Genomic DNA, 24,220 nt, shown 5'->3' on the forward strand with positions numbered 1-24,220 from the left:
CTCTACTCTCACTGCAGTCTATTGTGGCCAATCAGAGCGTCAAATAAACATGTCGCTTCCACCAAAGAACAAGAGGCTCCAGGAAACAGGTCCTCTGAGCCGCGCGTGGTCCCTCTGTGAGGACGCAAAAACTCTGTGAAAGTGTTCACTTGGCCCTGCCCGAGCACACTTTTCCAACTTCCAAACTTCCAACATTTGTAGACTTTTTTTTTCTACTCAAAATTAATTTCAAATGAAGCTCCTATTGCACGTAAATGTTTCTGTTAAAGCATTCAGTTGTGTTGTTCTTGTCTTGTAGCTTTTAAAAAGTTGATACCAGGAAGACGGTCATGGTATAAACACAATGCATATGTTTATGACCAACTATGACAATCAAAGAACATTATCGTTATGACAGTTCCAACTGTATTCTGTCCCTAAGAATCCCCATGTTGCCATTTCATTTGAATTTACTTAATTATATCCAGTGTAGTCTATTACACTTTAATAATAGCAAATATATCAGCACAGGCCAAAGTACATGGACACAAATGAAATCAACTCAGTGCCGCACCTAATTCAAATTCTAATTAGAAGCATATTGTATTTTAGTTTTTCATATTGTCTCCACCATAATAGTCTTTTTGCATAACTGCAACAGCAGGCAAGAGGAGAATAACGAGTTTTCATTAAAATATCCGGTAATGTTACTGTGTAAAGACTACACAGTTAACATCGGAATGAGTTTTAACACATTAAATGAGAAAAATTTGCATGTTAAATCTCTGAAGGCTGGCTTAGATCAAAGCATCTGTGGGCAATGTTTTGCACAGAAAGTTTTACTCGAAGTGAACCAGAGATTTTGAGAACGCCCGTGGGCAGAGAGTTGCTGTGGTCTCCCAAGATCCATCACGTCAAATTTTGAATCCAGAATTAAAGAGGGGCTGAAAATATGCTCCACCAGCTCGCTGTTATGGAAACCGGAATTTAATTAGTTTTCAGGAAAATTTTGAGATTTTTTGAAAAATGAAATCTCAGTTTTGTCTCGTCTGCTGCCACAGATTTTTTTTTTAGATTTTTAAAATTTTTTTATGTGAACTGAGTTTGATAATACAGCATTCATCGGGTGACAGATGTTCTAAACCTCTATAGTTGGAACAAATATCTTAAAATTAAATGTCTTCTAAAATCAGTTCACCTGTGATATTCTTTTCTAAGGCACCTGAAACTTTTGTATAAGTGGTAGCCTAGAATGTTTTTCAATAGACTAATTTAGCATTACATTTTTGACACTTCAAAGGTGACAGGCTGACTAAATCCAGGTGAAGGTTAGTTACCTTGCTAGGTTGTCAATAACATCATCTAACGTTACAAGTTGGTTAATTTTCAAGGTTAACTTTTACAGCTCATGGAATGTTGCTATTAAACACCTCAGCAAGTGTACAACTACACTGAGTAACAAGAATTAGGTAGCTAGCTAGGCGGTTGAAAAACTCTTTAGAAACTTCATGACTAAACACACATTTGGTATGCATGCTAGTCCAGCTAGGCTAGTAACCTTGCGTCAGATTGAACGGTTAGATATAAATATAGTATAAATGAATGTTACTATCGTTACTAAACCAAACAATGAAAGTAAAGGTAGCCTAATGTACTTGGTATATTGATATAACGTTAGTCCCCATTTTTATTTAGGCTACTTACTCGTCGACTGAATGCCGTCCTATCTGTCTTCTGAGCGATGATGCGAGTATAGGCTTTAGCTCGCGTGGAATCACGTAAAATGATCTCGCGGTCAGTGTTTCCCGCCTAGCTAATAAATGAAAAGTCAAGACCCAATGTTTAATCTGTTTTTTGTGCCATCTTCTACCCTCATTACCAGTCTTAAACGCAGGTCTATCTGTGGGAAAGGCGGATAGTAGCCTGTGGGATTTGGGCCAATGGCTCTACTGGCGTGAGAAAATATGAGGTGTGATGTCAGTGCGTGTGAAATTATTGGTTTGCTTGAGGCTAGATCAATACATGCGAGTAGACAGCCTTGAATATTAAAATACATAACGATTGACCTATATCGTTAGAAAATCTGATCCAGTGTTGCCGATCAAACTTACAGAGCAAGCTTTTCCGAATCACCTGCCAGTTTCGTTGCTGGGCAACGTAGCCTACACGTTAAGAATTTCATTAATGGTAAGTTAAATGTAACCCTACGTAAATTACATTCCTTAAAAGGTTTTCACTCAGGGGGCTTGCATTTCAACTAATTACAAAACTAAATCTATCCCTGCAATGCAATTAAGACCAAAGTATATTCATTTAGAGAAACAACATCAAAACATCAAAAAAGTTTCACAACCAAATGGTTCCTCTGTGTTAAGGTTAATGGAATCCTCCTGGATTTTAGTAAATAGGCCGGTCAGCGCTAATGGAAGGGGTTAATTGCACGAATCGAACGTGCAGTTTTCATCACACATAGATGTTCCTCTTACACCTACGTATTCGTTGCAGTGCGCTGGGCAGTTGCAGTGCCCCCCCCCCCCCCCCCCCCTTATGTGGCGCGTTTTAGCTGCGATTAGAAAACGATGCCCTCTGCACTTAATTTGGCGCCGATGTGGGGCGAGGCGGAATGGAGGGGAATCGCGCATTGACTGGGAAAGTGACGAAAAGAGCACGGGCGGCACTTACTTTTACTGCGAGAGTTTCAGGAGGTCTGATTATAGTGTGGTGCCAACCATATAATTTCTGAATCCTTCACAAAATTGGCAATATGCAGTGAGGCATTGAACGGAAATATAAATTAGGGCAACTTGAGCTTTTTCTGCTCAGTAAAACTGGCGGGGGTCCAGCGAAATGAACACAGACTATATACACCAGTGCCAGGCAAAATGTCTATTTACTCATTTATATTTTTTCAAAAGTGCAGTGTAGGCTAATTTGCATTGTACATACACACAAAGACAACCATCTACCAGTCAAATGACTGTACAAAATCTTTTATTTTGCTTTAATTGCTTTCAAAATATTCTAATTGTATCGCATTTCAAAAATTTTTTTGCTCATTCTTTTGTGTGCGTGAATGGTATGTATGCATGTGTGCACGTGACCTATGTTTTCAAAGTAACATTCACAAATGCACACATATTATAGGCCTACTTATTAGACATTATTAAAGATACTTATTTCAAATGTGTTCATAAGTGCATTTATGATATCATCCTGTCTAGAAAATTTGAGGTTTTCCAAGTATTACATTTGAGGTACTATGTACAGCATAAACTGATGACATTCCACAAAATGCTTGGAATATTTTCTAATTAAGTTAAGACATTATGCATTCAGTGTGTATTGTCTTTGTAATTAGTCTTTCTGAATTGCCAATATTAGGCTCAAAAATAGAGAAAGCAAATAATTAGACATGACAAATTATTAGGCTGAAAAGAAATTTTAAAAATTGATTTTACCCACTCAGTGGGCTTTTGGATTAATAAAGATTTATTGAGTGATTTCTGAATTCTGCATCTCCTAATTTGAGAAAAAGCTGCTTGGATGCACTTGGGTTCAGAAGACTATATGTTGTAGAAGATTGGTTTGAAAACACTGAATGAATCCCTTACAAATAATCTTGAATCCAATGCTGTCTGAAGCCTGCTCGAGCATCCAGGAAGTCTGTGGTTCCTTGATGTATAACCTCTGCTGTTAAGGCTCTACATCTACAGTTTGGAATGTTCAAGGAATTAAGATAATTGCGCATTCAACTGGATAATTAACGTGTAAAATAGAAATTAACCGGATCTCAAATCCAGATTGGTGTAAGGGCCACTGGGGGGCCAATTTGGCCCCTGGGGCTGCCAGTGGAATATGTGGGGCCAGGGGAGCCTGACTCAGTAGGCTCAGGACAGGTACCTGGGGTCGTCCCCCGATCCGGGGGAACCCTGCTCCATATCCCAAATGTTTCACATTTACAATTTCACGACACCAAGCTAAAACACTGTGGTGCAAAAACCACCAACAACAACAAAACGAAACACTTCCCGTAGCTCATGGTTTAATTTAATATATTTCTCATATATCACCGTGGCTTCCTACCTCTGCGCTACGTCCTATGATTTCTGGGTTTTTTTTTTTTTTAATACATAAATATTGTGTATTATGATTTGTGTGCATTCTGTTACATGGGCAGCCAGAGGCAGTTTGGCAGGAACACATGCGCTGAAACGTGGAGGGACTGCCGCCGCTGCTGCTGCTGCTGCTGTTGTTATTGCTGCTGTTGTTTTTGTTGATCCCAGCTGAACCCTTATTGAATTCTGCGCCTACTTTATTGAATTAGTCTACCTGCCCTTTACTAACCCCAGAGGACTCGCGCTGGAAAAACACGAGCCAGAACGTAAACCGCCAAATTCTTTCATTCCGGGAAAGCCGAACACCGCAGGACTCGATATTGCACTGTCGGTGTCAAAAGCACAACGGCGGCGTTTAATGCCATCGATTTGTGCGCAGGCATGTATACAAAAACGGGATTAAAGAAAGTAAATGACATTCTGGGGAGAGTGTTTGGTCCTGATGGGGCTAATACTGCTTTACTTCTGTGTGCTCACTTATGATAGTTTCTGAGCGCCATCTATTGGCTGAATTTGTCACTGCAGCACTGGAGACAGACCTTTCGCGCGTATCTGGGGCACCAAGGTCGACACAAGGTCAACACCTCGCTCCGCTCCTTGCCCGCTGAACCGTTTCATGTTTAGTCAGTTAGCTGTGAAAGCAGAACTTTGCAGGGAGTCGTTTTCATTGAAAAGTGCGAGCCATTCATTCAAAGGTGAAAATGGAAATGTCAAAACTTTTAACCTTTGCGTGTGTACGCATGAGAGAGAGAGAAAGAGCAAGAGAGTAGTTGTTTTGAACTGGACGTACTAAATTCTATCAGACTAACATGTAGTGACTGATTTATAGCTTATCCTGACAAACAAATACACAGGTTTGATTGAAAGCTACGCAATTCACACAGCAACACTTCACAGGGGGGAACAGTAGGGGGCAGCGCAGGTATTGATATTTATGATATTAGCATTATTATCAGTATCATCGGGGGGCTGAGCACCCTATTGCTTTTTCTGATAGCTCGGGGGTGGGGGGTCCACTCTGAAAGCCGGGGGGGGGCCTGTGCCCTACACGCAATCCCTCAAAGAGGAGGCCTATTAGTCAGTTGGTGGTACTGCAGCAGTTAAAAGAAAATTCAAATGTCAAAACATAATCTACAAAAATCACCTCTTGGTTACTGAGGTATGAATTTTTGAACAAATAAGCACTTTGACACAACACAATACAGTTCTCCCATTTACACTGGCTCGATCTAGCCAACCGGACGTCCTGCAGTTTTTAGTCAAGCAAAAAAATGTAAATGTATCATAATCATAATTCCAGCTCATAATGCTTTGTTGGAACATTATAAAACGAAACCGCATTTTGTTCTTCCAGAGAATTACATTGTTTGGAGGTACAATGATAAATTCAGTGTTTTAAGAGTTGGCCTTCGGAACCGAAAATAAATAATCTGGTGAAAAATATATGAAAACCTGCTGTGCACGTAAGGACGTTCCCCTTGTAGGGGCAGTCGTCGCAGTTCCGTGTAAACTCTACAGGTGGCGACATTGACCCATCGACAGTGACGTCACAGGGAGGCTCCGCAGAAGCCAGCTGCTGGCCGTGTTTGCCTTGGTCTCGTGCCATGACGCATTAGTCACCTGCCAAGGAACACGCGGCCCGGAGCTTCTGTTAGCTCATTTGCAGCCGCCATTAGCGAGCCGAAAATGCACGCGATGTTCCCAACGGAGTGCGGGTTACGTAGGTAACTCCACCCGCCTTTAAATTGGACCGCTTGTTTAAAACTTTCGCTATCGGATTTATAATGAAAAGGATAGCCTACTGTTCTCCTGATCCAATAGAACCTCCAGTGCAGCACGTTTTAAATTGAATTTCTTCTTCGCTTTAATGCTCTGCAGAATCACAGCACCTTATTAGCAACAAACAATATAAATAAAACATTGGACGAGCCCGTGGGGAAAACATAATACTGCACCGGATACGGCGTAGCAAACAGAGAAGTACTCTGACGCATCTAAAAGCACGCTCGAGTTAGTTCAAAATATTGGGAATGGATTGTGGCCTTCAAAGTTCTGACCAACAAAAGAGATTTTCAAGATGTTCTCACGCATGACTTACCCTTTTCTCCAAACTGAAATATGCATTCAAGTGTGTTCCCTTCCCGAGTGGAAGCAGGCCATCAATACTTTAAATGCCAGTTTGGCTGTTTGAAGGAATAGACCATTTGAGATTGGAAGGCACCGACTGAGCTACTGCGCATGTGCAGAGCACTGGCCCGTGCAGCTGTTCAAATACTTTGAAGAATATCCGACTCTCAGGTATATTATCTTTAATATCAACAAGAACGTTGAGGAAAAAAGCCATGTGACTCACGTGCACAAAGCATATACTCTTTATAGATCTGAAAAAAATGGAAACTCCTGAAATTGACCTGCTTACCAAATTATTGTTATTAAAATTAAGAAAAAGTTACAACCACATTTTCATCGCAGAAACGGAACAAGCACTAGGGCCTATTCGAAAGCATTAAAAGCTGTTATTTTATATTCACTGCAGGGCTAGCAATATAGTTAACAGAATGTGGATTGCCTTGAATGCAACTAAATGAGTAAAACCATTATAATACGATACTTCAGCGGGTTGCTAAGTGAATAACATCTAACTGGATTATGCATTATGGTGCACACTGTGCATAATCCTATTAATAATGCAGCTTGTCCAAACACAGCATCATTCTCATACGTTTATATTGGTCGGTGGCTGCTATTTTGCAGTATATGTAACTGGTTCCAGAACAACCCTAGAAGTTGCAATGGCAAATGTTGTGTGTCAGTGTGTGAGCGAGTGTGTGTGCGCAAGTGACATCACTCTTAAAAGAAACAGGTATGTGTGTGTGTGTGTGTGTGTGTGTGAGCCTGTGTGTGTGTAAGCAGTATCACTCTTAAAGAAACATGCGTGCTGAATCCAGCCCTAGCAGGAGGTAGAAGCATTTGTGTGTGTGTGTGTGTGTGTGTGTGTAGGCAGATATGTGGAGTATGTTGTCCTATCATGCCAAGACCGGCCTAATTAACAAACTCCTGCCCATGCCTGCATGTTTCACTGACATGGTGTCTGTGTGGTATGTTTTTCTTTTGGTTTTTTAAGGGTGAAATGACAGGTGGGGGAGGGGGAGGGGGGGGCGTTCAGCAAACAGAGGTTCTGAGAGTGGCCCCGCCCAGCTTCCTGTGTAATTTATAGCTTCCTGTCTAGAGAAGCGGAGCGGCGTTTTTGTTTCCTGCTGTGGGCCCCGGTGCATGGGATTTGGGGGGAGGGGGGCGGGGGCGGAAGGTTGGGAGGTTTGCCTGTGTCTAAGGAGTCTGTCCTCCACTTCCAAAAAAAAAAGGACAATCGATTGGAAAATTTTGAAAGTGAAGAAACAGCAGATGTGCCTGTTCCTATGGCTGCGGCAAACAGCCGAGGGGGGGGGGGGGGGTTGATGATGGCTCTCCTGTAGTACTGTGTGTGGTCTGCAGGGTGTAAAATAGTCTCTGGCTCTCCTGTAATAGGCCTACTGTGTGTTACTTTTAGTACAACAGTGCACAAGTGGCCATGTCAGATTAACATTAATCTAACAGTAGACACATTAGATAATTGGCACTCTCTGTTTAAATAAAGTACTATTACAACAATAATAAACCAGGAATGGTGGCAACATAACATTTCCCATATTTCAAATTGGAAATGAAATTGAGCAGAAACGAGGCACAATTGATTAAACTGCCTGATTTCACACCATTTTAAGGCACCCTCTTCGTGAAGTGAAGAAGGTGCATTCATACTGTAGCACCAGTCAGGTAAAAGTCCAAATGAGTGGAATCAGTGCTGAACGCCCCAACTGAATGGCCCACACATAATCGGTCTGATCTTAGAAACATATGAGAGAGAGGACATTTCACCCCTTTTTTTTTTAATTCCCCCCACCCACCCCTTTGAGGGATCTATATTTAGAAGTAATCTGGCCTGATTATCTACGTTCTAATTATTCAGGGATTGCTGTAGGGGAGAAACACAAAAACACAATAAGATTCTGTTTTCATTTTACATACAAAAAAAAAAATGTGACACTAATCTGCTCTGATAAAATTAATAAATAAACCTTCAAATGACAACTTTCTAATTACTAGCTGACAGGGGGGCTTTGTTCCGCTGTCAGGGTCTTATGTAAATTACTGGTGTGTTTTTGACAGCCATTTATTACTTTTTAAAGCATAGCTGCACTGCATAATGAGTTAGCAGCGCAGGCTACTGCTCACTAAATCTTTAACTTAAATGTAATGAAATATTTTTATACATAAAATATACAGTATGTGATTGGTGACATGTGGTGACATTATAATGTATGAACATTAATAATGCACATATATTTGATTTGCCTTCGTTCCAGACTGTTCGTTTTTATTTCACAGTGTATATTTAATTTGCCCAACAGTTAATGTAGTGTTTTCTTAATTTGGGATTAGGAATGAATTGTGTACTCCAAAATATGATGCTTTTAATTAAATTGCAAATGAATAATATAAAAGTTGAAGTTACGTACTGTTAGTTTGATGCTATTGCATCTTCTATCTGTGGATATTGTGTAGTGGGGAAAAAAAAAACATTCTGAAGATTTAAAATGATTAGGCAGGAACTATTTGCCTGAAGACAGTATGGGTTGGCTGATTTGACTCAGTGTTTTGTGTATTAAAGTTGACGTTTTCAAAGATGTTTGCTGATAGGCTGGTTTGGTCTATGTACTGTGTCCTTTCACTGAAAGTTCCACTTGTGTAACCAATGCATTAACCAGACCGATTGTGCTCAATTTCCCGTATAGGTTGTGCATTTAGAATAACTCGATACATATTACATAACATGGGGGACATCTATTATTACATTTCTTTGAGTGGACACGTAATTCTTTCCCCGCTGTGGTTTTTTATTTTACCACCAGATGGCGCACTATTACAGAGTAGCAATGGCCTGGGACGCTACAGATCAGTTTATGGGGAATTGAATGTCATACAATGCACATAAAGATGCACGAGACACAAACCCAACCGGCAGACAATAACGCTGCTTTTTTCTCAGTTTTAGGTGAAGGTGGTGAAGCAGAAAAAGATTAAATCGATTAATAATGCATCGGCTTGCATCGGTGCTCATCTGTCTGCACCTAGCGTCCCTATGTTATGTCACGTTAACATACAACACTGTATTTCTGATTGTGCAGTTAGGAAGGACGCCCATTTGGAGCTTTTTGCCTGGGAACATTCATCTAACTTAGATGTGTTCGTGCAATCCTCTTCCCCCTGTAGCAAGCGCAGACAATCAGCGCGGAAGCACCATCGCAGCTGTGCTCTAATCCCGACGTGTACGGATAAATCCCTCGTGTTGACGCAAATTCGTAGCGATTACTTCCTGATAGCGGACACAGACGATTAGATTAACATGTCCGCGTAACGCAGCAAAAAAAAAAAAAAACCATCATCTAAAACAAATACTTATCGGTGTGACATCTCATAACACGGTCATTAGCAGTTCTGAAGATTCTGGATGCGTTCCCAGTTCTGGAACCTCCATCCTGGCCTGGCTCTTAAAACATCCGGCGCTGTCCTGCTGCGGAAGGAACAAAAGCATGAGGAAAAGCACTTAGCTGTACAAACGTACTGTTTATAAATCAGCTGACTGAGGCCTGCTGGCACGGTGTCTTATCTGTGTGTTCAAACAAATCATGTCTCCAAGACAGGTTAGGGTGTTAAAATCGGTCACAATTAGGGCTGCTGGGTGGCTCACCTAGTTAAAGCACTGTTGCGAGGTGGCGGCTGACCCGCGCGCAGTGTGGTGAGAAGCGGTGGCTGGCGTTTGTTTTAGACGAGCACCTCTCTGCTCTCTCCCAGATCGGGAGCGGAGTTCACGGTAAACGAGCGCTGATAAATGTGACCGTGCGTGCGAACCCGGAAGGAGCAGCCGCCCCCTGCCGCTGCAGCAGGGCTGCTCCTTTTACAGGCCGCAGAAACACGCATGCGCACGGGAGTACACCCAGAACCAGGAACGCAAACGCACACACACACACGCACACACACACATACTTATGTAAACATTACTTTCTGATTCCTGTACATTTTTATGTTGGGGGCATGCTAATGGTTTCCCATGTAAATGTGATCGCTATGGTAACACAGCTGTAGATCAGCAGCTGCTGAATTAATATTAATGTGATTTTGTTCAGTGCACACATGCTCCAGGTTCATCTGAGTAGGGGCTCAGCCATTACATGAACCACCAATAACCCCCCCCCACACACACACCACACAACTCACACACACTCACACACACCACACACACACACAATGCTCACACACACACACAACACACACGCACACGCACACACACACACACACACACACACACACACACACATGCTCACACACACACACACACACACACGCACACGCACACACACACACACACACACACACACACACACACGCTCACACTGCCCACGACACCAATCAAATCCCACAAATCAAACTCAACCTCTAAGCCCTTAAATCCTCATCGGGTGGATTATCCAACACAGATTTGTTCAAACTGAGAGCTCAAAACTCAGGGCATCCGGTGTGAGGTCAAACCCCTCCAACAAAGCATCTCCCACTCGCCACTTTCCACCGGACATTCCCACTTCATTTCCACAAGACATTCCCACTTCATTCCACCGGACATTCCCACTTCATTTCCACAAGACATTCCCACTTCATTCCACCGGACATTCCCACTTCATTTCCACAAGACATTCCCACTTAATTCCAACCGACATTCCCACTTCATTCTGCCACATTCCCGTTTCATTCCGCTAAACATTCCCACTTCATTCCAACAGACATTCCCGCTTCATTCTACTCCTCAGAAACGCATCCGGTCATAAATAAGGATAACCTGCGTAAGTGTGTTTTCCTCCATGTTTAATGGCTCTCCATGGTTATCTGTCGGTGGTTAGTCTGTGTACTGATCTAATCAGGCACAAAGGTCTTTCAGGCGGAACAATAATGAAATGCAATGTGCAGATCACAATTTATTTACTGAATAAATCTGGACAAAACAACAAATATGATACATTACAATCAAACACCAGAGGCAGGAGTTTCCTACCATGCAGAGTTCTCCAAACCCGCCCAAATTACCCCCAAATACCCCCCCCCCCCAAAAGAAACCAAATGAAAGGATGTCCTTCAACATCAGCACCAATCCAGCACTACTATGGATGCAGATCACTGTCTGTACCTGTCAAACAAAGAGGCTAAAAAAGCAATACATTTTAAAAAGCAAACCTTGGTTTTTTACAAATCCTCTGAGAATTTTAAACATCCTCTGCTTTATAGTTTTTCATTAATATTTTTAAAAAAGCTTCTTTTGTTTCCCCGCTAGGCAGGCGATAGCATTCATAGGGCACATGCCACAGACTAAAATTAAAACAAAAACCAAAAAAAAAAAAAAAAAAAACACTAATTCAAGTAACATTGAAGCACTACGAATCGGCCACTTGTACCCTCCCCCCCCCCCCCAAAAACACGGTCAGTTCACAGGGTCCTCTGGGGCTGCAGAGGAGAGGTACCGGACTGGCGGCGTTGGCTGCATCGCCCCGAAATCTCGCCATTTGAGCACCAAAACTAACCGAAAATCTGAAAAAAATTTATTGAATAAATCAGTTTAGAATGATACTATTTATGTGTTAGCATTTAAATAAAAATTGGGGGGGGGAAAAGAAAAAAGATGCATTTTGGTGTCAAGAAATTAGAAGGTAAACATAAATACATCACATTGCTATGAGAGGAGTCATTCGCTAACGAGGTGGATGCTAATCAGCGCTAAATAGGTCTGGGTACAGGAGCAGGGTCAGGGTACGGGGGTGGGGTCAGGGTATGGGGCGAGGTCAGGGTATAGGGCAGGGTCAGTGTAAGGGGGCGGGGTCAGGGTACAGGAGCAGGGTCAGGGTACGGGGGTGGGGTCAGGGTACTAGGGCGAGTTCAGGGTACAGGAGCAGGGAGCAGGCCTGCCATTACTACAGCCCAATGAGAGCCATCATCCAGGGGGCGGAGCTTAAATACAATTATACAAAAAATCAAGCAGGAAGCAGGAAGCAGGATAATCTGACTGAAATTGCACCAAAAATTGTACAGATTACTGAAAAAAAAACTACAGGAAAAATAAATAAATAAAAAGATAGCACCTGCATTTTATATGGGTAAAATAACACTAATGTCCTCAATGGAATCTCCTCCAACCAATCAGAGGTAGGAAGGAAATCCCAGATTGACCCAAAAAGAAATAAAAAGAAGAAAAAGAAGAAGAGAAACAATCCGATGTGAAATGTGCTTCAGTATTAGTACATATTGTAACGGGTTCTGGCGATTCTGCCGCTTCATTGGTGGAGAGCCGGCCTGACCCTACGAGCGCCGCTTCGCTTTGGGACTGTTCACACGACACGACACCGATCGGTCCGACACCGAATCAGGCCGCCACAGCCACTCCATCACGCCAGAACAAGGAGTTTTTGATTTGTCTCTTTATCCCCCCCCCCCCACCCAATCCTTGCTACTCTCCAAGCAATGTCCATCGCCATAGCGACACCCCACCCTTCCCCCCCCGCCCCCTCCCCTCCCCCCCTGCCCCCGCCTCAGCTGAAGAACTTGTCCAGCTCCTCCTGCATGTTGACGTCGGGCACCAGCTGGTCCCAGGACCCCCGGTCGGCGCCGCCGCGCCCGTAGGCCGGGCCGGGCTGGGGCGGGGCGTCCAGGGAGGAGGCGAGCCAGGGGTGGTCCAGGACCTCGCGGGCGGTGAGGCGCTGGGCGGGGTCCCGGCGCAGGACGCTGCGGATCAGGCAGCGGGCCTTGGGCGACAGGCTCTCCGGCAGGCTGAAGTGGCCGCGCCGGATCTTGCTGAACAGCGAGCCGGGCTCCAGGTCGTGGAAGGGGTAGCGGCCCACCAGCATGGTGTACAGCATCACGCCCAGGCTCCACACGTCCGCCGCCCGGCCCGAGTAGCTCCCGCCCCCGCTCAGCACCTCCGGGCTCACGTAGGCGGGGCAGCCGTGCTTGTCCGACAGCGAGTCGTCCTCCCCCCGCAGAACGCAGGCGTCCTCCAGGCTTTCCAGCATCACCAGGCTCCTGTGGGGGGAGGAGGGAGAGAGCACTGAGAGTGCACACAAGCCATCGTCCTTCAAACATCCATCTGCAGTCCACTGGCTGAGATGCGCAGTTACTGTGCATTTTACACAGCTGCGCAGTCAGACTGCAGACACCTATTCCTTAATTTCTCTGCTTTGTTAGCTAAGCAGAGCTCACTGGACAAGCAGCATCACCCTTTAAGCCCAGACAGTTGGAAGATTACAAATTCTTAACTGAACATTCTAATGCTGATGTCACAATCACTACTGGTAACTGAAAGCAACGGAGTTCTAGAACACTGACTTAGAATTTTTTTTTTTTGGGGGGGGGGATCCCAAATGAAACTGTCCCAGGACTTTGGTACCTACAGACCAATCACAGAGGTGCACAGCAAAAAGGAGAAGTGGAGCCTCTACCGATTATGACATCACAATGACCGATTCCCCACCATTCTTCACACCTGATTCTGTTCCCCTTTCCTGTAGCACCAAACATTCCTTTTCCTGATATCTTCCTGCTGGTCATTACAGAACAAAAAGTGCCACATTTACAGTGTTAAATGCTAACTGCTAGCATTCATATATCGCACACAGTCTGGGCTGAACTCAACTAAACCAATTTGCTCAGTGAAACAAACCGGAGAAAAACTACTTGGAAAGATTTTCCTCTTAACCTGTCAAACTGGCACATTAATATGAATTTGTGCCTTATCTGACAGCTTTTCACTGTGCTGAAAATTGCCGGATTTAACGCACATTTTCTTTCTTTTTTCTTGGACACATTCAGGCTATTTTCATCGTTTAAGAAATTGCATTTCTGTACGAAAAATCCATTTCAGGATTGTCAGCTGGATTTGGCAGTAAGCCTTGAATTTTAAAATGTCACATTAAGCATTCATTGAAAATGTGAAAGAGATCTCATTTTTAAAAAGACAGTTGTCCAAAACTACGAAGTCTTAAAAACACCATGGATCATTTATGGCAACTACTTCTAATATTTGAGAAAAACAATCTCAAAAACAGCATTGAAGTATTGTTCAAACATGGAAACTGAATTTGAAATGTAATAAATATAAAATAAATACAAAATATCTTAACCAGGTGGCTGGAAACCCAGGGTGGGAGGATAAAAATCAGCCAATATGAATCAACAAATTTCAAAACAGTCAACTTTCCAAAGTAGTCTCCCACGAGAAACTTAATGCAGCTGGTAAACTCCAACTCCCAGAATTCCTTTTGTACCATGACATCATTCGATTGATGCACTTGCTCTATTTAAGGGCACATGCAAATCAACCAAACTGGATTAAGCTACTGCTGCTTTTTTTGATTACATTAGATTTTATTAACTGTATTGAAACATCCAGGTAAGAAAGGCAAGCTCAACTTGCTCTTTAAAAGTAGCTCCTGATTACCAGGCAGCACAATCATCAATTATCAGGACACAAATTTGCATATTTCAGGTCTTAATCACCATTACGGTTTGACTGAAACCAAGAATGAGGAACAGTTCCATATGCCCTTGACCTGGGAAAGTGAATTGACTGAATCTAGGGTTCCTGCCTGACCTCTTCCACCCCTAATCTCGGTTTGATTTTCCACACGGAGCAGTTCTAGACCACTCTGCAGAGGCGGTGCCCCCTCCCACCCCTCCCCCTCCCCCCCCGGGCACACACTGGCCGTTCGAACCCGTGCTGAACGATGTTGAACGATGCCACCCGTGAGGAATTGACCGGAGTCTTTTGCTCATTGAGCACACGGGAGCTCAGCTTGCGCCTGGTAAACGCCACACGATTACAGGCTCCATTCAGCCTTCCGAGCAGATCCGCAGATTTCACCCTGACTCTCTGCAAATCCTGGTGTGTTCAAAACACAAACAGTCTTAAAGCTTAACGCCTTTGTGTGCATGCATTCACACACACACGCACGCAGACACACAGAACCACATCAACTACATCAAACACCAGCCACACACTACCCACTGAATCTTCACTTAAAAGAAGAAAACCTCACAAAGACTGAATTGTAATATGCAGGAGACCTGTGAATGCGTTTGTACAGCGTGTTATTAAATGTGTCGCGACTGGGCTCTCAGCAGGACGGACACTGTGATGAAAATGTTTGTTGTGACGCACACACACGTACACAACAGCACACAAACAACCCGCCTGCCAGCATCGCGCTCGGCCTGGACCAGCAGGCAGAAGTTGTATCTGGCAGATTAGTCTGGTAATCTCTGGTTTTGGCACAGCGATTAAACATGCAGAAGTACGTACTTCTGACTTTTCACGATGGTTACATAATCACAAAATGGGGAGCACCGGGACACACATTTGGTTTTAAAAGATTATGGGGGGGATATTGAAATTATATGAATTTTGGGGGGGGCAGGGGGGAACTGACCTTACTCTTTATGGGACCTGTGCATGTGTGTCTGCATGTGTGTGTGAGTGTGTATGTCATACATGCATCATAATGTACGTGTACCAGTCCCATCAGGTGGGTCCAGTGCTCATAGCGGGGCTCACCTGTCCTCGTTTTTGAAGACGAATTTCCGCAGCTTGAGGTCTCTCAGGACCAGGCTGTTGTCATGGCAGTGCGCGACGGCCGAGGCTATCTGATGGAACAGTCTCGCGGCCTCGTCCTCGCGCAGCTTCTTGCAGGCGCGCACGAACGAGTGCATGTCCCCATGGCTCCGCTCGAAGAACACGTAGGCCTTTGTGTCTCCGAGAAGAATCTCCGCTATTTGGTTTATGTTCCTGTGCGCAGACAGGCAAAAGTACGCTGCCAGAGACTCCTGATATCGAGTGATATCAAACACCTAAAAAAAGAAAAGAACAGGACACATTTTCCCCCCCATTTAAAAATCCCTAACACGTACAACACTCACTTGACAGCAACCAATTGTTCGTGTTTGCTACCATCATGACGCGAAGTTAAATGCAGTTCATAAAAAATGCACATGCATGTAATCCGTTACAGCAAAGTAACGGAAAATTCCGAGCATGCAAATTCAGAATTAATTATGCAAAGTTTACATAATGGGCAAGGACAAGGGATTATTTTCATCCGATCGAGTGTATTTGACACGGTTCATGTCCGTCTTTGTATTCGAGTGATGCTACTGCAGCCATTGCATTGCGATCTGCTTTCTTTAAAAATAGTTGCTTGAACAAATACAAGTTGCTACTCCACAAATCCACTGGGCGCATTGATTCGCAGTAGGTGTCCTTGTTACTGCCACGGTTCGTCACAGTTTTCATATCCACACCGATTTTCGTCACACTACAAACGCCAAACGTGATGACATCATAACCAACTTTCCCGAGCTCGCGTGCGATTTTAAATCCTGCTAATCGACCAGTGCTTACTTTGTGCTATGCAAAAACTGTGCACACGTTGCATTAAAAGTGAATGCTATCGTACGCCTATCGCGCTATTATATCTCTGGAATGGAGTTGGCTCGTGGGGGGCGGGGGGTTCGGCACGCACCGTGTATACAGTTCGAGACAAAGAACAAAGCAATGGAACCCCGCAAACGCTTGCGAGCCATATCGGACGGGCGCGTGGATACAGTATTGTTTCCCTTCATTGTTCCAGTGTAACCAATCCCCCTCCTCCTCACATGCTCTCTCTCTCACACACACAAATGAGAAAAAGTACGCTCGTGCTTGTTAACCCCTCGTAATAACACGTCCCTGCTGACGATAGCTACTGTGCCATATCGTTTCGGTAACGTAAAAAATTACACTGTTGAGCTTGCTGGCTACTGCAGAAATCACCATTTATTTCAGCCCTCTAGGAATGACTGATTGGCGATAGAGGATGCTATCAAGTTGAAATTTCACTTTCTAGCGGTGAATACATTGGTGCACTACTGTAGGCGACCCGACTGCTACGGATTTCTTCGCAGCATTGCATTGATTCGGTTGTTCAACATTAAGCTGCTTGAGAAAATAGCAAACTAATCGCATCACACGCCAGCGATGAACGACGGTGCCAATTTGGCCACGAATCAAAATATTATTAGCCAGCTAGCCTACGTTTATCTCGAGTTATCCATGTGCGGATCTTCGGTAACGCGCCTATGCAATATGTATCCCCGGCAGACGTGCACCAATTCTTGTGAAACGCGTGGCGACGGTCATTTAACGTGCATGCATTCAGCAGTAGGAAATGTGCCGCTTTCGGTGCTCAAACCGGGGGGCTTACCTTGCATACGAGCTCCGCGCCGCTGTGCAAATGAGCCGCCCTGAAAACGTGGTCTCCTTCCAGCGGCTCCAGCAGAAGGTATTTCCCAATGCAAGAAATGCAGTGCGAAGAATTGGGCGTCTCGGGGGGGCTCGGGGATCCCAAATTCGGGCTAAAACTTTGAACGGATTCTGTAGTCCTCAAGCAAGAGAGCTCCTCGAAGTCGTGCGCTTTGTGTCTCGATCTCCCATAACGTGTTATGTTAATGGGGGTTGACCTCTGTATGTTCATGAGTGTTCGGTGTGGTATCCCCGACAAAATCTGGGTCTTCTCGTGCGAGGATTCCAGCGAGGTTAACCTTGAACTTATCAGTGTCGCACCGACGCTGCCTGAAGCTTTTAAAGTTTGCTCCCTCGCTTACTAAAACGGTCCAGCCCTTAGCGTATCTATCAGTGTCATGAAAGTAGCGATAACAATGTGCAAACAGAAGCGATATTTAAAGTTGTGCCCTGCAAGCTAACTAAACCACGTCCAACAGTCTATCTCCAGAAAGAACAATATTAGAACGTAAATACATTCTTTTTCGTAGAGACAATGCAATGGAATATTTTGTTTGAAAAGCCGGCTAACTTCTCAGTTTCACCGGTCAGCTAAAACAATGCATGGTCCACGGTCCATTGGATGTTGTCGGGCTACTAAAACTTGGTTCTCTGTATTAACCGACTAGATGCTTTACAAAATTACAACACTGTCAGCTTTTGGCTCGAAAGCTGACTGGCAGTCAAACAGTATCAATATTTCAGTGGCAGTGTCGGGAACAATGTCGGTTACGATAGGAAAACTGTACAGCCAACTCGCTAGCTTCCATACCTCGCTAATAATAGCACCAAAGTCATTCAGACGACAAGCTTCATTGATTCAGAACACGCTGTTAGCCACAGACAAAAGCTAACGGAAAAAAAGCATCGAGCAAGCCACCTAATCTTGCAACAATAGCTAGGTAAGCGATGTGCAAAAAATACAGCAAACTATCTTAAAAAATGTAAGTGCACTACGAAAACAAGGTAGTGCATTCAAGAATAATTCCAGCTATGCAGCTAACTAGCTAGGTATCCAGGGTTCTAAGATTTCATCCGTGTGCTCCAGCGGCTTTTGGGGGGCCTCCGACAAATTATATCCATGCAGCTCGCCTGCAAAGTCGGGCAGCACGATCTGGACTGCGTGTAGCCTACTTCCTGGCTCGCTTTGTCTGGAAATTGGTAACAAGTTTCGCGTTATTCAATTGCAAATTTCAATTTTTTTTTGTTGGGGTGGGGGGGATGATAATTCGAATAGTCTCGCTGGTTGTTTTGGGGGGGGTTTTAGCTGTAAATAAGGGATGGCCGTTCGATGCCTGGCCTAACCCCTTTTTTTTCAGCAAGACATCATCTCCCGCGGTTGTAGGATCTACTTACGTGGCTGGGAACCTACTCCACTCAGCGGTCTAGTCAGCCGCGCGCTCACCGCGTACTCCAGTGCAGGAGCTGACTGACTGCGCGCGGAGTCACGGACAGTTTTCCTCGCGCATCGCCAAACCTGACGCGGATTTGACCCACCTCCATTGCGTCACGCTGGGAGGAGGACGCCCATTGGTCTTTCCTGCTCGATGGTAGTGCAATTACAGTACCAGCGGCTGAAGCAGGGAGCCAGTTATTGTGGAATAATATAAGCTGTGCATCTCGCGAAACTTATGCATTATAAATACTGTATGAGTTGGAGGGGAAATGCAGATGAGGTACCCCGCAGGCGCAAATGTATAAGCAACGTGACTCTGCGACTGACTGTGGAAATATAAAAGACCAACCATGTCGTCTATATAAATCAAATGAGCGACAAAGCGCGCGTTGCTGAGACTGAAATGTTTTTTTTTGCAGCGGTTGGTTGAACACGGGGAGGGGGAGATAACAGCGAGAAGAAGAAAAATAAACGGAGCCTATACACAGGCCGAAGAGAGAATGAGGGCAATATAGGTTTCCCACAAATGCATTATGTTTTTCTTCAGATATTTAACAGCGGATACCCCTGCTTCAGCGGGAACTAAGACATCAGCAAAAAAAAAAAAAAAAATTTTAAGCTTTTACTGTGGTGCAAAAAATCGATTTTCTGAAGATAGATACCCCGCGGCGCTTTAAATACTCAGGACAATACATGGAAACGTGCTAATCCTCGCGCGAGTGGGTGAGAACGCGTTGCTAGGAAAGCAGAAATGTGCGAACCGCTTGTCCGCGGGGGAGAATTATGAGCAGGACGTACTGTGCAGCACAAGGTGTCCGTTTGTGCGCGCGGGGAACTGAACGCTGCCACAGGCCCTCCCTACCCTGACATCGCAAGACGTGGTACCGAACAATAGAATGCCTGCAACTGGGTTGGGGCACGGGTAATGTAGGTTCACCGTTTCATTCACGCACTAGAGATTCCGTCTATTATTAGCCCCGTTTCTCGATAACCATACGCCAGTGGTAATTATGTAACAAACGCTGCAATGCTGGCCCAATATTGAACGTCGAAACGGAGTAAAACTGCTTCTCAGGAATCTTAAAAAAAAAAAAAAAAATTAACTCATTATATTAAATTGTTTGCATTCTAGAATTCACCCATGTCGAATATTAACCATTTCCTTTTGTGCGCTTAGATTCGACCAATCGGCGCGGTTCCGGCTGCAGCGCACGAGGCAGGCACGCATTGTGACACCGCAGCCTTGCTGGCCCGAGCCGCCGCTGAAGTGCATGCACGCATGTGGTCGGGAGCTGTCACGGAAGTCTCAAAAAGGTCATTACAGAGGACTGACCGCAGCCAGGCGCCGGGAGCAGCGCTTACTCACTGCGGCCTCCAGCCTGGAAAACCATGAGATAATGCCATCTCCCGGTCAAACCCCAATGAGAGCTGACAGGTATTGTGAGCCGGAGGCCCTGAGAATGATCTTCCATGTGGCGCTGCTTCAGTGTGTCATAAAACATGGGCCGCAGCATCACTGAGCTACGCCGTCATAGACACTGTGCTTATGTGGAGTGTTGAAAACCCCTTTCCATGTCATACAAAACAGAAGCCATCTGTGGAAAGTAATTAATAAGGTAGCCTACATTTTCTATTAATATTTGTGGTGTTTTTTTTTTTAAACAACATATGTAACAGCCTGCTTGGGCTTGTAGAAGCAGAGACCCTCGCCAGGTTCAGCAGAACGGCGCGCGTACTGGCGACTGTATGCAGAGCGGCCCGCTTTGCTTATCAGAGATCAGACACGCTCGCACGGTCTGTTCTGCGCGACCTGCAGGCAGTGATGGATCTGCTTGCTGCTGAATGCTGTGGAAACAGTTCTCAGTAAAAACTGTATTTGTTGCTTGTGTCCCCTGCAGCACGTCCATATGCATCATCTATACCCGCTTATTCCAGGTCAGGGTCACAGGAGGCGCTGTAGCCTATCCCAGCATGCATTGGGCGAGAGCCCGGAATAAACTCTGGACAGGCCGCCAATCTATGGCAGGGCACACACACCATTCACTCACACACACTCATACCTAGGGGCAATTTAGACTCTCCGGTTAACGTATCCTGCATGTCTTTGGACTGCGGAAGGAAACGTTTGACCAGGGGAGAATACCCAGCCGTGATTCAAACCTTCTTGCTGTGGGGTAACAGTGCTGCCCACTGCACCACCGTGCCACCCTCTCCTGTAGCACACACAGCAGTGATTTTAGCACTAGTCTTTGGCCATATTAGATGGCCATCATGTGAAACATCATGAGGATGTTTTTGGCTCTCCAAAGGGACACTTTTCTAGTGGAGTTGTACCAAGGAATTGAAAAATTCAAATCTGAAAATTTGCACAAGGGTGCAGCCAATCAGCAGAGGCTTTACTGGAAGGTCAGACCGCCTGACAGGGGAGTAGCAAGTCACACAGATTCACAAACTTTCCAGCCTTTTCCCCTCTGCATTTGCATCTTCACCATTCTGTGCAGATGCAAATGTCCAATGCAAAGGCTGGAGAGTGTGAGTGTGTGAACTCAGGCCTCTGTCTGGAGTCTGGGCAGGGCCTGAGCTGAGGGGTATAACAGAGAAAGGGGTGGAGCTAAGAGGTATAACAGACAAAGGGGTGGGGCTAAAGGGGGTATAACAGTCAAAGGGATGGAGCTAAGGGGGTATACCAGGGGCTAGTGCAGTTGAAACGTCTGACATAGGGCCCCAAGATCTACAGTGCCACAGCGGGTTTGATTTACGATTTTTTTTGTTTGTTGTGGAAACGTGAGACAGAGAGAAGAGTTAGCGGAGTTAGTGGTGATTAGTGTTGAGTAATTGGCGGCTGATATCACACCCTGACAGATGACGGGGGAGGGGAGGCAGTGTGAGTGGGGGGAGGGGGGAGGGGGGAGGGGGGATGGTGGACGAGACTGAACGATGGGGACAGTCCATCTCATTTTGGAACACTCTCTCGCTCTATTTCCCTTCTAATTAAACCCAGTTAAATAATTCTCACTTCTCAGTGTTAACAAACATGGGGGGGGCTGCTCCTTCCTCTACAAGACAAAGAAACTTCAAGAGAACAGGAAATGCACCTGTTCTAAAGAACAGGAAGTACACCTGTGTGCTGTGGCTGTCCTCGCTCCACAGGTAGAGTTTTCACACCGGAGAGGTCACTTCCTGTTGTTTTATGACATTGTGTATGTATGATGCTTTCTTTTGCAGGACTAGCGCTTGGCATCCAGTACATAACAATAATAACGTTTAGCGATCACAATAATAATAATAGTTGTCATCATATCAACAGGAAATGTGTTGCAGATATGGAGAGCCCACAAATTCCTGTTTCAGTGAGTCAGAGCCCACGTCTCAGAACTCAGCCGGAACCTGACTGGGAGGCATTGTCTCTATAAACAACACACACACACTCTCGCACACGCACACTCGCACAGACACACACACACTCACACACACACACACTCGCGTACACGCACACACATATAAACACACACACACTCGCGCACACGCACACTCACACGCACACGCAAACAAACACACAAACTCACACGTGCGCGCACACACACACATGCATGCACGAACACACACATACAAACACACACACCTGAGCAGTTTTAGAGAACCAAAACCTTCCTCTCTGAGACAGAGCGATGTGTGGGGCTTTCCTGAGTGACTCACAGGTTGCTCTCGTGTCGTATCAAATGTCACTTTGAGCTGAAAATAATGGAAATGCTGTTTGAGCACGTTACCTCGGTACAAAGTTTGCATTCTGGAGTCCATAAATTAAAAGAGGATACGAGTATTTGTGAATATTTATGCTCTCTGTACAAATATACTGTACATTTGTGCCAAAATAATCATTTGTGAAACTAATGGTTTTCTTCCCTGAAAGGAAAAATGAAAAATATTTAATTTTCATATAAACTGTTTAAAAACAAAAAGATAATAATTCATGATTTACATCAAATGTTGGGGTACAAACAATATTATTATAAATATTATAATTTAGAATAATTTATATTTATATAATATAAACAATTTTTATCTCAGCTCATTGGCTGGATATTCTCGCTGGAACCCGTTTCTAATGATTTAGGGGAAAGCTGCGATGCGTGCCGTTTCAGGCAGGACTGAAACTGCACGTACGCTGACACCCGCGCGTGGATGCTCCACAGCCACCCTGAGCCCGGCCTCACTCCTCTTCCCCCCCGAGCACAGCCTCCCTCCTCTTCCCCGAGCACAGCCTCGCTCCTCTTTCCTCTGAGACGCTAATATCACAGGTTTTCAGTGGTGACTCATCACAGGGAATCGTATGGAACAGTGTTTGCCTTCCAGAGAGGGAGGGAGGGAGGGAGAGAGAGGGGGGGGGGGGCGGGCAGGGGGGGCCGTGTTCCACACACAAGGGCTTGGAAGATTCTGTACTGCAGGGAACATATGCTCATGCTCAGTCTCTCACATTTTCTCTTGCTCACTCACTCTATCAAACACACACATGTACTGACAAATGTGTACGCACACATACATGCATGCATGCACGCATTCACACACACATACACATACATGCATGCACACACCAACACACACACACGATTAACTGCGTTGCAGGTTTATCGGTATTGTGAGATCAGACAATTGCTAAGTGACTCTGCAGCTCACAGCTTCTCAAACACTTCAGCCTCCTGCTGGGGTTGGATCTCACACACATGCTTCTGTACGAGTGATACAGCTCACACACACACACACACACACACACTCACGCAGACACACACACACGCCTGCGCTTCGTGTGTTGTTTCAGATGTAAAATTCGCTAATGAGATGTATGGATGGTGAGGCTGACCCCTGCTGAACTGAGACCCATTAAACCACAGGTCTGCTTTGCATTTCTTATAAATCCTGGTTATAGTTTTTGTTTCTTCCAACAGGAAATTAAAAAAAAGAGAATCTTTCAACACGGGGCTCTGACCAGTTTGTTTTGTTGAAACATGTCGTGTGGTTTGGGCCCGAAAACGGGGTCTGGATCTCCTCCTTTTGGGATGCAGATCGTTACCGCGACACCGGGGAAAACACATGGGGGGGGGGGGGGGAGATATGCCACACTAAAGTAACGCCTGAAAAGCAGGGATCAGTAGAGGAAGCTCTAATTAAGGAATCCAGCGATGGACCACCCGGAGTCACTCAGTCGATGAATCGATCGGGAGGAGGAGCAGCTACATGATCATAATCAGGTCAGCGCAGGAGCACCAGCCCTCCCTCGCAGGGAGA

At 44.9% G+C, this 24,220-nt stretch overlaps 2 protein-coding genes across 2 annotated transcripts in view; both read right to left on the minus strand.

Moving 5' to 3' along the window:
• Positions 1-6,323, minus strand: part of LOC135257711 (kelch-like protein 29) — a 191,024-nt gene extending 184,701 nt beyond the window's left edge. Inside the window, exon 1 of the mRNA XM_064340753.1 lies at positions 6,193-6,323. The gene's annotated coding sequence lies outside the window, so the exon portion shown is untranslated. The remainder of the gene's footprint in view (positions 1-6,192) is intronic.
• A 4,813-nt stretch (positions 6,324-11,136) lies between these two features.
• On the minus strand, positions 11,137-19,072 carry trib2 (tribbles pseudokinase 2). Its single transcript, XM_064340754.1, has 4 exons — positions 18,898-19,072; positions 17,465-18,692; positions 15,781-16,073; positions 11,137-13,253 (listed from the first exon to the last, which is right to left on the minus strand). The coding sequence occupies exons 2-4, from the start codon at positions 17,732-17,734 to the stop codon at positions 12,764-12,766; spliced, it is 1,053 nt and encodes a 350-aa protein (XP_064196824.1). The 5' UTR covers positions 17,735-18,692; positions 18,898-19,072; the 3' UTR covers positions 11,137-12,763.
• Between the last annotated feature and the right edge of the window lie 5,148 nt (positions 19,073-24,220).

The sequence above is a fragment of the Anguilla rostrata genome, chromosome 6 (assembly GCF_018555375.3).
Source record: "Anguilla rostrata isolate EN2019 chromosome 6, ASM1855537v3, whole genome shotgun sequence".
NCBI lineage: Eukaryota > Metazoa > Chordata > Actinopteri > Anguilliformes > Anguillidae > Anguilla > Anguilla rostrata.